The 15,987-nt window shown below is 29.2% G+C and overlaps 1 protein-coding gene and 1 long non-coding RNA gene across 3 annotated transcripts; one reads left to right on the top strand and one right to left on the bottom strand.

Annotated features, from left to right (window-relative positions):
- Nucleotides 1-1,842: 1,842 nt before the first annotated feature.
- LOC100796295 (receptor-like protein EIX2) lies at nucleotides 1,843-8,333 on the bottom strand. Of its 2 annotated transcripts, XM_006599476.4 has the most exons (3): nucleotides 8,188-8,333; nucleotides 2,868-6,118; nucleotides 1,843-2,124 (listed from the first exon to the last, which is right to left on the bottom strand). In XM_006599476.4, exons 1-2 carry the CDS (start codon nucleotides 8,239-8,241, stop codon nucleotides 2,879-2,881), a joined length of 3,294 nt encoding a protein of 1,097 aa, XP_006599539.1. In that variant the 5' UTR covers nucleotides 8,242-8,333; the 3' UTR covers nucleotides 1,843-2,124; nucleotides 2,868-2,878. The 2 variants fall into 2 exon arrangements, with proteins under 2 accessions (XP_006599539.1, XP_006599538.1); XM_006599475.3 differs by lacking the exon at nucleotides 8,188-8,333 and having other exon boundaries at nucleotides 1,844-2,124; nucleotides 2,868-6,378.
- A 6,148-nt stretch (nucleotides 8,334-14,481) lies between these two features.
- Nucleotides 14,482-15,496, top strand: LOC121173740 (uncharacterized). The gene is made up of 2 exons (XR_005889070.1): nucleotides 14,482-14,639; nucleotides 14,915-15,496. It is a non-coding gene; the product is annotated as an uncharacterized lncRNA (long non-coding RNA).
- The last annotated feature ends 491 nt before the right edge of the window (nucleotides 15,497-15,987 follow it).

The raw sequence follows: 15,987 nt of genomic DNA, 5'->3' as shown, positions 1-15,987 counted from the left end.
TTTTTAAAGCTAAATCAAATTCATAAAATGGTTTTTCTTGATTTTGATATGAATGAAAAATAATTTTAAAATTGAGTTATAAGTATTTCAGGTCCATTTTTTGTTGAACATATTTTGTTTTGAAATTAGCATTTGAAAATTGACAATTACAAACTTACAATCACCCTCAACATGTTTTCAAATGACTTGTTCATGTTGTGATCTGCTTAGTTTAAATATTCACACATCTTTCATAATAAGATCTTTCTTATGAAAGGAAAATGTAATCATATTCTCTCACAAGGAGGCACTACATCAATTATAGGCCCTTCCAAAAATAACTAAGTTTGCATAAAAGGTGGAAATAAGATTAATTCGATGTAAAATTAAAATATTATAATGCAAAAAAATAAAAAGAACTAGGTGCAAGCATAGAGCATTGTGGTGGCTATTATTCAACAACAAAATCTTAAGCATCAACAAAATATTAAAATCAAGGTAGTTGTTGAGAAAATCTATCTTAGTTCATTCATTAAGTAGAGTGAGGGAAACAATTAAGAATATGTGTGTAGCTTACTCATTAGTTAATCATGTCATAAAACTTTTTCTAAAAGATAAAATAAAGTATAAATAAAAGATGATCCTTAACTTACATTATTTTTTGATAGAAAATAGTAGATTCAAGAAAAATAATAAATTCCAATAAAAAGTATAAGGCATGAATAAACAAACACATACAGTACTTAATGTAGGTATTTGGATATTTCATTTTTTTTTTCATTTCTTTCATTGTTAAGCTTCTGAAAATATAAATGCTACTCCCCATAAAATACATATCATCTTTATTTGATTCATATTCTTGAAAGCTTATAAGAATAAAAGAAATGGAGGAAATAGAGACATAAAATATAGAGGATCTTTTCCCTTAATGTAGCTAACACTCTAACGGTAGATTCACACAACTTTTATCTTGTTCTTATTTTTCAAGATCTTGGTACACTAACTTCATCTACATTTTCAAGTATGCTTTCTTCGGACTTCAATATAAGTAAAAAAATAATTTAACCTAAATAAAAGTAAATACTAATTAGTGTACCAAATATTTGGTGAAGGTTTAAAGAAACTCACTATACTTAATAATAATTTGATTAATGAATTGAATATAAACATAAATATTAGTACATATGATGTTCTACAATCACTTGTAAATTTTAACATGTTGCGTTTCTTTTATTTTTTATTGCTCACCAGAATTTTGTATTTTATTTAAATTATGAATGATTACATACACTTACATCTCGTGGGAAACATGTATTCCATTCTTTCTCCACAGTCCAGTCCATTGCAATTATGCACAATAAGTGTAAATCTTTTTTCCCTATAGCAAATTGATGGGTAATACTTAAATGCATAATATTGACACATTAGGGGAGAGAGACACTCCAATTTTTTTTTACATATTTTAAATAAATATAAAAATAAAGAAAAGGAAAAGATTTAGAAGTTAAAATAAAATAATTAACCATATGAGAATGATGGATAGTTATTAGGAAAGAGCAGGAGAAGTTTAAGAAGTGATTTAAAGATAAAGCTATTTAATGAAATGTGGATATCAAATAGAGATATTTCCTTTATTATTAGCATAGATTAATAATTAATAATAATTTATTATTATTTCATAAAACAAAAGGCATGCATAATTTGGAAATTGAACTGATCTCCATATAATTTGAACATATGTATGTGGTCAAATTATTCTGTCCTAATTAAGACTATAGATTCATTCATTCAAAATATGCGCATGCAATTTTCTAATTTCTTTTATTCTTAAAAAAAATAATTAAGAATGGACCCTTATAAAAAATTTTAACTAAATAATGTGTTTGTCAAACCAAAATTTTGATTATAAGAAAGATACACGTACGTAAATTATTGATATAATACATGATAAGTTATATTTCATTTCAATAGCACAACACTAATTAAACTAGTCTTTTTCAAATTATCAAAACATGGTATAAGTATCTCAATTGACAGTGAAAAAATCTAAAGCAATCATAACTTCCAACTAATTGCCTTTTCCAAGCATTAACAAGCTTAGACATTGGAGTTTTCCGATCCAAGAGGGCTAGTGTCTTCAAGGTACTGAAAAAAAAAAAAAGGAAGAAAAGAAAGAAAATATAATCAGAATGTCAGTTTTCAAAATGTGTAACAGAAATTAAATAAAATTCTTATACATGTAAAAAAGAAATTTCTAGAAAATGAAGTAATCAGAATAATATCATCAAGTTAACGATAGAGTAAAATCTCAATAGTTTATAAGAAAAACATTTATAATAATAATAGTGATCATTGATGTTTTAGGCTTATTATACATCAATAATTATGATTTAAATGATTATACAGTAACAACATAATTTTATATTATTAATTAATAACTTATCTAAAATACCATAAATTTATCATATCCATAGTAGTAAATGATAGACTCACAATATGAAATAATATATATATATATATATATATATATATATATATATATATATATATATATATATATATATATATATATATATATATATATATATATTCCATGTATATGTTTTAACTTCAATAAATATATTCATATCATCTCTCAAATAAACTTAATTAGTTAAACCAATAAACTTAATTAGTTTAACTAATAATGTATATAACTCAAGGACTAATATCTATTGACTTGAAATTATCCAATATTTCTTCAAAATTTATTATACTAAAATAGTTAAAAATTATGAAATCTTACTGTCACAATTCCAAATTATAATATATATGGAATCTTTCATGTATATAAACTATATGAAAGCAAAAGAAACTATATATATATGAAAGGGCTGCAATATTATTACCTAGTTAAGCTTCAGCCATGCACCTTTGATATTTTATTAGCAAATATTGCTACCTTGACATAAATATTGTCTGATAGATTGTTCAAGAACTTGAAATAGGCATGTCTCCAAGAAAGCTTGAATAAGATTGAGCCAAACACCACCCAAAAGCTTATAACAAATCCAAATGCCATACTCATGTAAAATTCACGACTGAAAAGTGAAAATTCGTCCTCTTGAACTTCAACATTTGGTTTTTGTGTAGGTCTCCCATCAATACAAAATTTCTCAAGTGGCTGTCCACAAAGATCAAGATTATCTTCATAACTCGAGGCATTGAAACTCTGTAACTGTGTGCTGGTTGGAATTTTTCCAGTTAGATGGTTATGTGACAAATCTAACACGCCGAGGTCATAAATTTGTGTAAGACTCAGAGGAATTGAACCAGTCAACTGGTTTCTTGACAAATCAAGAGATTCAAGTGATGTTAGCTTTCCAATTTTTGAGGGAATTTTCCCTATCAAATTGTTTCTTGATAAATTCAATGAAACCAATCCAAATAAATTCTCTATTTCCTGTGGAATTTCTCCAGAAAAGTGATTGCTTGAGAGATCAATGCTTTTTACAAGTAGTAACACTTTAGTTTTGAATATTCGTTCTGAACCTTTCCACATCAAGAGTGCATTCAAATCATATGTTAGGTTAACCATTTTGTCAGTCATATTGACCTGATATGAATGAAGTTGATAATAATCTCCTGAAGATGTTTTTCGAGTCATTGAAGTAAATTTTTTTATGCATTTAGGAATTTTCCCAGACATGTTATTTATTGAGAGATCCAAGAGTTGAATGTTACTTAGGTAGCAAATTTGCAATGGTAAACTTCCATGGAAATTATTTCTTTCCAAACTTAAAAATTGCAACTCTTGTAATTCACTCCCAATCCAAGCAGGGATGAGCCCTGATAATTTGTTTTCTGCAATATCTAGCATTACTAGATTTGTGCAACTCCTCAAGGAGAAAGGTATCTCATCTGTTAAGTTGTTGTTTCTCAATAGCAATGCTTGAAGATGAAGAAGAGATCCCATGGATGTAGGTATTCTTCCTGAAAAATTATTGTGACTCAAGTCCAAATAAGATAATGACTTGAAATGGCTCCAACAGTCCGGAATTTTTCCAGAGAAACGATTATTTGAAAGGTCTAATTGGTACAAAGTTTCAACTGTATCATTTGCACATAAAAATGAAAGAGAATCTGAGAATTTATTTTTGGATAAATCAAGAAACAGGAAACCTCGAAGAAATGGTGGAATAGGGCCATCAAATTGATTTGATCCAAGAATTAGGGAATGGTAAAGATTCTTTAGTGGAAAATTTGGAATTATACCATGGAGATTATTGTGTGAAATATTCATTGAAATGGATTCTCGAAATGTTAATTTAGCCCAAAACCACTTCGGAACCATATCTTCTATTCCAGAATTTGAAATGTCAATATCCCTAAATTGATTTTGTGTCTCCACCCATTTGGGAAATACTGGACCTAGCTTGCAAGATCGCAATCCTATGTGGCTCAACTGAAACGGTGGAACCCAATTTGGACTAAATGTCAAGGCCAATAAAGAGTTGTCAGATAACTCCAAGGAGTATAAATTAGACATATTAGCGAAATGATAGTCAGTGAGCACACCCTTTAAGGAATTTGATCGCAAATCCAGTTCCTCAAGTTGAGGTGGAAATTTAATATCTTTAGGAATCTCTCCATTTAGCTTGTTTCCATCAAGATATAATTCTCTTAAAGATGAAAATATTGAGAGGTCGGGTAGTGTGCCGTTGATTTGATTCATGCTTAGATCTAATTGTTCCAATGAATATCTAGCACATCCAGACAAGTGATGGATTATCATTGGAAACTCTTCACTCAAGCTATTATAAGACATGTCCAATGAGCGCAAAGCACATGCATTCCCAAATGATTTTGGAATTCCACCTTCTAAAATGTTTGAAGTGATTGACAAAGACTCCAACAGAGGTGGCAATTTGGTACTCTCTAGAATTTTGCCATTTAATTGATTTTTTGAAAGATCCAATCCTTTCAAGGCAGAAAATATTGAAAGGTCAGGAAGCGTACCGTTGATTTGATTTCCTCTTAAGTTCAATTCTTGGAGCGAGAATCTGGCACACCCAGACAGCCACTGGAGTATCATTGATGACGTGAAGCTGTTGAAGGAAAGATGAAGGACGGAAAGGGAACTAGAAAAATTGAATTTAGAGGGCCTCAATGAAAGGATAAAATGATCGGAAAGGCTACAATCAATTAAACTCAGTTCTCTAAGTTTTGGTAGCTTGGCAATCATTTGGAGGAAGCTATGAGAATTGTTGAGATTAGATATGGAGAGCAAGGAAAGATGGGTTAAGGAAATGAGATTAGACAGCCAATGATCTCCATCGTCAATTTTGAGAGTAGGACCTTCAAGATAAAGCTTCTGCAAATTTGAAAGGTTCCCAAGTTGGGACGGTATACTTCCTTCAAAATAATTGCCGCTGAGATCAAGATGCTGCAACTGGGAGAGATTTCCAATTTGAGAGGGTATACTTCCTTCTAAAGAATTCAAACTGAGATCAAGATGCTGCAACTGGGAGAGATTTCCAATTTGAGAGGGTATATTTCCTTCAAAATTATTGCCGCTGAGATCAAGATGCTGCAACTGGGAGAGATTTCCAATTTGAGAGGGTATATTTCCTTCGAAAGTATTCCAATTGAGATCAAGATGCTGCAACTGGGAGAGATTTCCAAGTTGACGTGGGATTGAACCCTCCAGATAATAATTCCCAGCAAGATTTAAGTATTTCAAATGAGAAAGAGAGCCTAACTGAGTTGGAATTTTTCCGCCAAAATCAGAATTTGACAGATCAAGGTGTCTCAGGTTGCTAAGAGAACCAAGAAACTCTGGGATTCCTCTGCCTTGAAAATAATTCGAACCGAGGTTTAAATAGTTTAATTGTTGCAACTCCATCAACGACTTGTGGATCTCTCCTCTGATATAACGTCGCGAGGCAATTCCATATGAATAATAATTAAGCTGACCGTGAAGGTCGAGCATTAGAACATGGCCGGTGAGGTTGGTGCAGCGAATCCCTTCCCACTGGCAGCAATCAGCAGTGGTCCAAGATGATAGCATGCCATAGTCATCCACAAGGGCAGCTTTGAATTGGAGGAGTGCTTCCCTCTCCCTCTCAATGCACATTATTTCCTCTTCAGCACAAACAACCTGCAACATCATCATCATCATCAAACCCACCATTAATATTATTAAGGCTTCTATGAATTTGAAACTATCTGGATTCATGGTTGGCATTTTGGTGGTTATCATCACAAAGAAAAAGTGATTGAACAAATAAACTCAATATTGGAATTAGACTGATACTGCTGAGTTTAGCACTGCCAATAGCCACATATATAATATCCAAAAGATTTCGAACGTTTGGTTGAGATCTACGGTTTGCCAACGAGTTACATGTTGTGATAAGTTTGGTTTTTTTTATATAATATATTTTTTGTCTATAAAAAAAAAAAGTGTTCAAACGTGACAAGACTGACAAAACATGATCGACGACTTCAAAAATAAATAAATAAATACACGAAACACGACTTTCAATTGTGAATACGAAAGTAAAAAAGCTGTTTGCCTACGTCTGCTTGAATACCTTAATAATTATTTAAATTTGGCTTTCATAAAAAAAATTGTCGGAAAGAATAGTATAATCAATCCTTTTATATGTAGAATCAATAAGTAACTTTTTTTTTGTTCTGTTATCAAATAGTTATTTGAATGTAAATATTCTAAAGCAAAGCAGACTAAAATAGAAGCTGGCAAAATTTTGTCATGACCCTAATTAAATCAATTTATCTTATTAATTAGACAACAAAAATCATTTTTAGGATATTTAGTTTTTAAAATGTTGTAATATACAAATCAAATAAAAAATATCTATTCAACAAAATTTATGAAATTAGTTAAAAAAAAATACATATATAAACACACGCTATGATGGGTTCGGCATCCAACTAATGATTTCCAATCAGACCTTTCACAGATCCATGCATTAATTTAATTTTGTGTCAAATTCTAAATAAATACCCAGAAACTAATTGAATTTTCCTTAATTGAATTTTAATGATTTTAATGATTTTTTGAATTTTCCTTAATTGAATTTTCCTTCATCTTACTAGATTTTTTGAATTTTAATGATTTTAATTTTCTTAAAATCATAATTCATAAGCAAGATCAAGAGAATCTAACTGGGTTGATTGAATAATGTGCTTGAGTTGTTGTGAATTCTCTAGTAGGTAACTGAGTTCAGTTTCTACAGATAAAAGAAAAAAATCATAAGCAAGAACGAAGCCTTGTGCTGTGTATTTCTCAGAGGATATTGCAGGAAAGCTTGCTTAGAGAATAGAAACCAACTGGTTTCACTAGTATAAAGTGAAGGGAGTACACTTTAATGATATACGATATATAACTATTTTTTATGCATGTATTTGATTTCATTACCATTTTAAAATGTTATATAGGTATGTAGTTTGTGAGTGTATTTGCATGTCTTCATTTTAAAGAAGACAAATTCAAAAGGGAAGCTGTAGAAATTGTAATTGTTAGTTGTCTGTTGTTTTTTTTTTTAAAGAAACACAAAATCTAACGATACTCTATAAAACCTGTAGCTTTTAAGGATATTTGGGCCTTTGTTAGGCTCTCCCATGGGACGGAGGCTGGGGGATCAAAAATCAAATGTCTATTTACTCAAAAAAGAAACAAATTATCTGAGTGCTAATTATTTATTGTGTAACATACTTTGATTTCGTCCTTACATTTTTTATATTTTTATTTTATTTTTCAGTGTTTTTAATTTCCAAAATGTTTTTTAATTTTTCAACCTGATTATTTTTATTTGTTGGCTTTTTTAATTACTCATTTTTCTGATTTGCGTAACTTGTTTTTTTAATTATGTTTAATTGTAAATTAGACTAAAACCTAATCTAGGCCCCTTAGTCCCGAGCATATAAGTATAACTGTGTAATTCAACCTCTACACAGGTTCAACCTTGAAAACCAAAATCAAGGGGGCAAAAAATATGGTGGTTCAACCTCTAATTCAATCCAAAACACTATGAACCCAAAAAACAATGAACAAAACATAGGAGAATGATCTATTTTAAAAGGAAAAAATGGTGTGAAATTAAAACTGAGAATAAAAATGTAAGGAAATTGAAATTCATTGAAATCAAATGAGATTTGAATTACAATTTTCACATACATTCAAATGAGAAAACACGAACGAACCTGCAACATCATAAACATTAGGGCTTGCATGTATCTGAAACGATCTGGATTCATGGTTGGCGTTTTGGTGGTTATGATGAGAAAGACAAAGTGATTGATGAAATGAATACACTGAATATGAGAATTAGAATGATACTGATGACTTTAGCACTGCCAATAGGCATGCATATATATAACATCGGGATGGTTAATAGAACACACATTTCTCAACGGTTGGGCCACTCAAATTCTTCCAAGTATGTAAAATATATTCAAATAATTTCTTTTGACGCAAATAGTCTTATTAGTTGTGTTTATTTTATAATTATTTCTTTCCCTTTTTTTTTTTAAATTATCACCTCTTTTTATATTATTTATATTATACATGTTATATTCTATATATTTATCTTATAAATATAAAAGCAAAAGAAGTGAGTATTATGACGTTTCTAAAATATAAACAAGTAACTAAAACTATGAATAATGATAAAAATGTTGGAATATAAAAGTGTGTATAACTTTTATTTTGTTATTTAAAAGTTAAAGGGATTTGGATAGCTAAGGGGATTTAGTTTAACTCATTATATTGAATAAGATTTATGAATTATTATATTATCTTTAATTCAGAAGCATAAAAAAAGAGAAAAAAAAGAGGAAATTAGATTAAAAAAAAGCTTGGTATTTAATTTGTTAAAGAGATTTGGAGCATATACGCATGCACGCTATGAGATGGGTTCAACACAGCTAATTTCCAATCAGACCTAGTATTGGTACTACAACATGTCTAAATAATAGTTATGGCTTCTGTGGTCCTGTTTATTTCTACCACAACTATTTTCAGAATAATTAAAACTTTTTAATTTCATCTAAAGTTTCTACTATCAATTAACAATATTTTAAGTAATCGTCCTATACACAACCTAAATCTATGGTGGCAAACACTATGAGTGAGATTTTGTGCACTAATTACTTGACCTATATTTGGTTAAGCATTTTGACTAAACTGTTTTTGAGTTTAAAGATGCTAAAATGTACTTAATCTAGTATATTTTCTTATGAGTGGAAGTGACGATAACCACACAACAACGGCACAATTCCAGCTTAGGTTCCCACTTTTCTTTTTATTTTTCAATTTAATATATAACCAAATAAATAAATAAAAGACTTAAAAAATAATGTAGCATTCTAAAAGATATATATCAAGGGGAGACTTGGAAAAGTCTCCAGTCAACAAGTCACACAAAAGTTGATCGTATATCGAAAGGAAATTTCATATTTAAAATAATTAGAAAATTAATATGCACAAAATTTTCAATTTATGCAAACAAAAAACAGCACTTTGAAAGAAAAATGAACTTTTAAAAAAATTAACTCATCCGCAACGTTTGCACTTTATTTGGATTAGAGATGAAAGAGAAAAAACAAGATAGAAATAAAAGAGAAACGAAGTGGAAAATTTATCTTTTTTTGGATAAATAAAAATGAAAAAAAATGAGTGAATTTTATATTATTTAGGAATCCTAGCCTCCCATAAAATTAATATTGCTTCAAACATAATCCTCCATTTCACCACTGTTTTTTAGGGGTTTTTTTTTTGGACTCCACTAAATTTGTTTTACTTCATTTTCATTTCCATCCCATCTAAACCAAAAGTTTCCATTTCATTTTCCTTCACTTCTTCCCAATTTATTTCCATCCAAATCATCCTAAACAAGTGCACGACTTCAAATTATATGCAATTGACATTAAAATCATACCGTGCTTGAAGTGGCATTCAAATTGGGTTTAGTTGGAAAAAGTGACCATGTTCTTATTGAAGAAGAAAAAATTAAGTTTAAAAACGTATACCATGCTTGAAGAGGACATTCAAATTTAAAGTTAATTAATCTATTTGCCCTAGATATTAATAGACCCATAAATATTTTTTTTTATTAAAGTGAGCATGTTCTTAAGGAAGAAGACTATATATATATATATATATAAAGGAAGAAGAGGATATTGAGAAAAAAACTAAAATATTCAATATATTAAAACAATTCCATTCACACCAAAAATCAATACTTTCTACAATTTTTAAAATTCTTAATTGGCTATAATTTCATTATTACCATACATCAATATATCAAATATCAAATATAGATTAAATTTCTTAATTAATAGGACTTGAAAAAATATATCATCAATTTGTCATGAAAATAATGTATGATTGACAAATATAACTAATAGAATATCATACTTAAAAAGAGTGATGACATTCAAAAATTGGAAAAAGTCACTATACTCTACATGTAAAAAAGTGTATGGTGCCAACATTTTTTTTTTTTGTGTGGGAGAAAGATTCAAAATAAAGTCTATTGTGTGTTTTATTTGTTTAAGTGGAGATGAGTTATATTAGGACCTTAAGAGAAAGGCCAATTTGAAGACTAAAATGGGAACAAAAAATAAAAAATATTGTATTAAGAATTTAATATAATTATTGTCGTTATCTTTGTCATCCCTGTATATGTCATTTTCTCTAGTATGGTTATTATTACTGGTGGCTTCTACTTTTGTTGTTGTAGTTTTTGTTGTCACATTATGGTTGAAATTGGATGATTCTACCTCTACATATATGATAGTTCAACCTTAAAAACCAAAAGCAAGGGACAAAAAATATGGTGGTTCAACCTCTAATTCAATCCGAAACACTATGAACCCAGGAAACAATGAACAAAAACAGAAGAATGATCTATTTTAAGAAGGAGAAAATGACGCAAAAATAAAACTGAGGATAAAAATTTAAGAAAATTTAAATTTATTGATATCAAATCAGATTTGAATTGCGATTTTCACATACATTCAAATCAGAAAACACGAACGAACCGACGACAATTAACCCTGATGAACGAGTGAACTAGTACCTCTTCATATATATGAGTCTTCTTCCATTGGATTTCACTAAAATGTGTTTCTTTTGAGTTTGGTTGGTTAAACAACTCTACAGACCTGCGGATTTCTTGACATGTTTAATAATACCACCTCTTCTTCCATATATAAAAATAAAAGACAACACATTTTTTTGGTTTTAATTATAAGAATCCTAAGACTACTTTATTACTAAATCTGCAATAATATATAATTCGTAAGACAATATTCATTGATCTTGATATATTGCGCTAAAGAAAATCCTAAGTCTTAAAACTCCTTTCTTTTTCTTTTTTTAACCTCCCTTGACATTTTTTTTTTGGAAATATATATACACCTTAATCTCTAAGGAATTACAAATTGAGTACGTGTTCATATTAATATTTTGTGGACTAATATCTGACCCATAAGACTTATCATAGTTACATCATTTATTTTCAAACAGAGAATTGGAAATTAATTTTTATTAAGTGGCATGCCCTTATATGACGACTTACCGGAAACAAAACAAAGAGGGACTTAAGAAGCACTCCAATCAACATCACATTACATAAAACAATTAAGTATGAAAATTTTTATAAAGTAATATGGTCCTTACACGACTCCATTGGAACAAAACAAAGAAAGACGTAGAAAATACTCCAGTCATCGCACTACCTACAAAAATAATAGATGTGAATTTTTTTTATAGTGACATGACCATTTATATGACTATGTAGGAACCAAACAAAACCATAAAGACTTTAGAATTTAAGATTCCAGTCATTGCGCTAAATAACAAATGTGGAAAATTTTGTGAGGTGACATGCATGGCCCATAAATAAACTTTGTACTTAGGAACAAAACAAAAAGACTTAGAAAATTCGCAAGATACCCACATTGACCTTTATCTATATGTTGCTAACGTAATATAGAGACTATTACTTCATTGATTTTGATTGATAATTTCTTTTGAAGGAATTCTGCGTCAACAAAGTGGTGCTTATGTAAGTTCTGTATAATATACTACCTACTTACGGTCTTATATATAAAAAATAAAAGATATATTTTTTTCTTTTAATTATAAGAACGATAAAACTACTTTATTATTAAATCTGCGATAGTATATAATTCGTAATCCAGATAATATTTATTGATCTTCATATCTTGTACCGAAGAAAATCCTAAGGGCCTGTTTAGATAAGTCACAAGTATTTTTAAGATTTTTTCTATTAAAAATATATAATTTTTTTAGTAGAGAAACTCTCAAAAGCATTTTTAACTTTGTATCCGATCAGACTCTAAGTCTTAAACCATTCAAACTTATATGGTTACAATCTTGGTGATAATTAGGGAGAATTGTTTTTGCTTTTGAAAATTATAGTGTTTGCTGAAATGACAACTTGAACCGGAACTAACTTATTGGTTGTATCTTGAAACTTTGGTGCTGTTTCTCTAGGTGTGTATACTGTATACTTGAACGAGGATTTTACTTTAGTTTTGAGTATTTTGATTCTAATCGAATCCAGGTTGAGTTTTGTTTACATTCTGAATTAGAATTTGGTAGTTGTTGGTTTTTTCTTTATTAATGATGCATGAGCCTACTGCCCAAACCTATTGTTATTTATTGATAATCAGTTTTAAGTTGTAGTTTTAAGTTTCATAATTTTTATTTTAAACCAAACCAAACATGGAAGTAACATCTTATCGTTTTTGAATAAAAAATTATAACTTTTTTGTTATATTTTTTTACAACATTTTCCCCTCTTATTTAAAATTTTGAGCATAGGACTCAAAAGTAACATTTTTGTAACTAACACTGAAATCAAGAAATATGAATTTATTCTTTTTTTAAAAAAAAAGAAATATGATTTGTGTTTTCCACTACATATTATTACTATAATTTCTTTTGTAAATAATATTGTGATTGTCGCAATGTGGCGGTCGAGTGAGTTTTCCAAAAGAAAATTGGGGAGTCGTTATCAATGTTTATTTAAGGAAAATGTCAAAAAAAAAAAAAAAAATAAGGAATGATTTACAATATGGAAAAAAAAGATTTGGAAGTTATTTAAAGGTATTAACACCTCATGTATCCGTCATGAATATGACAACCTTTAATTCAGTCTAATAAAAATAAAAACGACTTCTTAATTATTTATCTTTCCTTGAGAACATGAATTATGTTTGTTATATTTTGTTTAATTTTAAAAAAAAGATAGCAAATTTTTATTTTTAGTAAAGAAGAAATTTTATGATTTTATTTCGTAGTGTTTTAGGTCGACAAGGGATTTTTCCTCACTCATACATATTCGCTGGTGTAATGAGGAAATCATACTTATGTAGTTCTTTGGGTAAAAAATAACTTGTGTGTTGGTTGATTTTATCTTCTTTTGAATGATTTGTATTTAATTGTGTGAATAAGAGTCGTTAAAATGTTGGACCTTGAAATAATATTAAAATTTTAAAAAAATAATAGAGAGAATCACTTAAGGCATTGAAACGATCTCGAGTAATGTGTAATATTCATTGAGAAAAAAAATTGAATGTTCATTTATTTGAATATTTTTACTCCCTTTTTAAGAAAAGATTTTGGTTGTGATAAACATTACGAAGTCAAGAAAATTGGAGACTTAACACGACATTAGCAAAATTTACTCACATGTTATTAAAACACCATCAAGTAGGTTGAAAACCTAACATGAGGTGCACGAAACATAAAAAAGATAAATTGAGTGATTATTTATTTGAGTATTTTTTCCCTCTTTAGAGAAGATGTTGGGTTTGCTGTAAACTTTGTAAAGTCATGACATTTACAAAATTTACTCATATATTATTGAAATACTACTAAGCAAGTCAAAGACTTAGCATGGAGTGTACAAAACGTAAGTGCATACCAATGAACACTAATGCAAAACTGCAAAGACAAATGAATAATAGTGTTACGAAATCAAATAAATCAAATGAGAATAGAAAAAGATAGAATAAAAGTGAAAAATATACTAAGTAATTAAGGGTACGGGGTTGAAATGCGGGGAAAAATAATATGTGCAGCGGGATATTTAGAGCACATTATAACTTAAACTAACTAATTGGGTAATGAAAAAAACAATCAAATTGACGAATAAGATAAATAATAGAGACAACTAGAAAAATTAAATAAAAATAAAGAGTTGTCTATCAATTTATTTATTATTATTATTATTATATTTATTCATTTATTAATTTAGGGTCAAAGTCAAATTGCATACATTGAGAAGCATACATGGAGAAAGGGGTGTAGCTAGCAATATTTATTTTATCTAAGACTTCTTGAAAACGGACTAGGCCCAAAATGCAAGGGGTGTATGTGTAAAGGCAGCGGGTGTAATTCAACGGACAAAGAGGCTCGCCAATGAAATGAAATGAATCGAACAACAAAACGCCAATGAAAGGCTCTCAACATTCTGAATGAAAACATAGAGAGAAAAGCATTTCTCGTATTCTGTTCTTTATTCTTTTACGTTAACATTCGCTAGCTGTGGAGCATCAGTTTTCGAAACCTTAACATGAGTGATGCATCTTTCCTGATAAATTCGTGATGTTTTTCTGAAGTAAATCAAACAATGACTCTGATAGCATACTTTAATTTGTACTTTTTGTGATTAAAGATAGCTTATTTTGTTATACAAATGTTACTTAGTGCTTATTATGTGCACATAACACTTACTGTTGATTTGTTATCATTCATATTAGTTTTCTGGTTAAACATAGCACTATATTTGAGATTAGAGCGTCACCCTCTTTTAGATGATGGAACAATTGTCGTTTGCACTTTTCTGTGCTTCTTGTCTACTTAAACTTATGTATAGTAATTGCTTGCTTGCAGGAAGTTCTTGAGAAGCGCATAAGACCAGAGCTTATCCATGAAAATGAAATAGGAGTTAGACTTGCAGATGTTGGTGCATTGGATGAGATCAAAGAATCACTTCAAGAGTTGGTACTGCAAATAAAATGCTGGCAAAGGCAATTGCAAATGAAGCTGCTGTGCAAGTTTCATTAATGTCTCAATGTCAACCATCATTCACATTAAAATGGTTCCGAGAGGACCAAATGAACTAGTTAAAAGATTTTTAAAACCTAGAAATTTTATTATTGGATTTGCGACCATTCATCTTCAAAGAACAAGTTCTGCGACACACATTTATTCTCCAAAGGACGTGTAGATCATCATGCACTATGTTTAGGAATGGGTTCTCGGTTTTCGTTTTTGTCTACATACAAATGAGCACCTGTATTAGGGGATTTATGTGTTATGTCATGCATGGTTTTGGAAGATGTAATGGCTTTGTAGGAAGTAGGAATATTTTACACCAAACATTTTAGGTATGCTGTATCATATAATCAGAATTTTGTAAATTGATTGTGCAACTGTACTGCTTAATAGTTAAAATTAGAAAGCTTCTATCTTGGAAGTTTCTTATATATAAGCAACTACAATCAAGATTGTTTAACGATGGAAAAAAATTCAACTAAAAAAAAGATTATTATTGTGTGAGTGGAAAGATAAAATAGGATCTACTAAAAAATAAACAAGAAATCAATTAATTTTTACCATTAATTAGAGTAAAAATTAGTGAGTACTCATCTTAAACAAAGGACTCACTAGTAAAAAAAATCAAGAACTCAATAATTGAGTTCTTACATCAGAAATTTCACAAAAAGTCAAAGCATTAAGGGACAAAATTTTTCTTTTGTCACCAATACTGGAGTCATGAAAATTGTAGTGAGATTTTTTAATAAATTACATATAAATTGATTCATGACTAATTAATGCTAATTTTTCTTTGTACTTTAAAAATGCGTTTGATACATACTTAATTAAGTATAATACAAGGAGAATAAAGTATCACAAACATAAAGTTACAAATGATGCATTGATAACTTTTTATCATGTGCATT

Source organism: Glycine max, chromosome 16, assembly GCF_000004515.6.
Source record: "Glycine max cultivar Williams 82 chromosome 16, Glycine_max_v4.0, whole genome shotgun sequence".
Classification (NCBI taxonomy): Eukaryota; Viridiplantae; Streptophyta; class Magnoliopsida; order Fabales; family Fabaceae; genus Glycine; species Glycine max.
The sequence above is the reverse complement of the archived record's forward strand: the minus strand, read 5'-3'. Positions and strand labels throughout refer to the sequence as shown.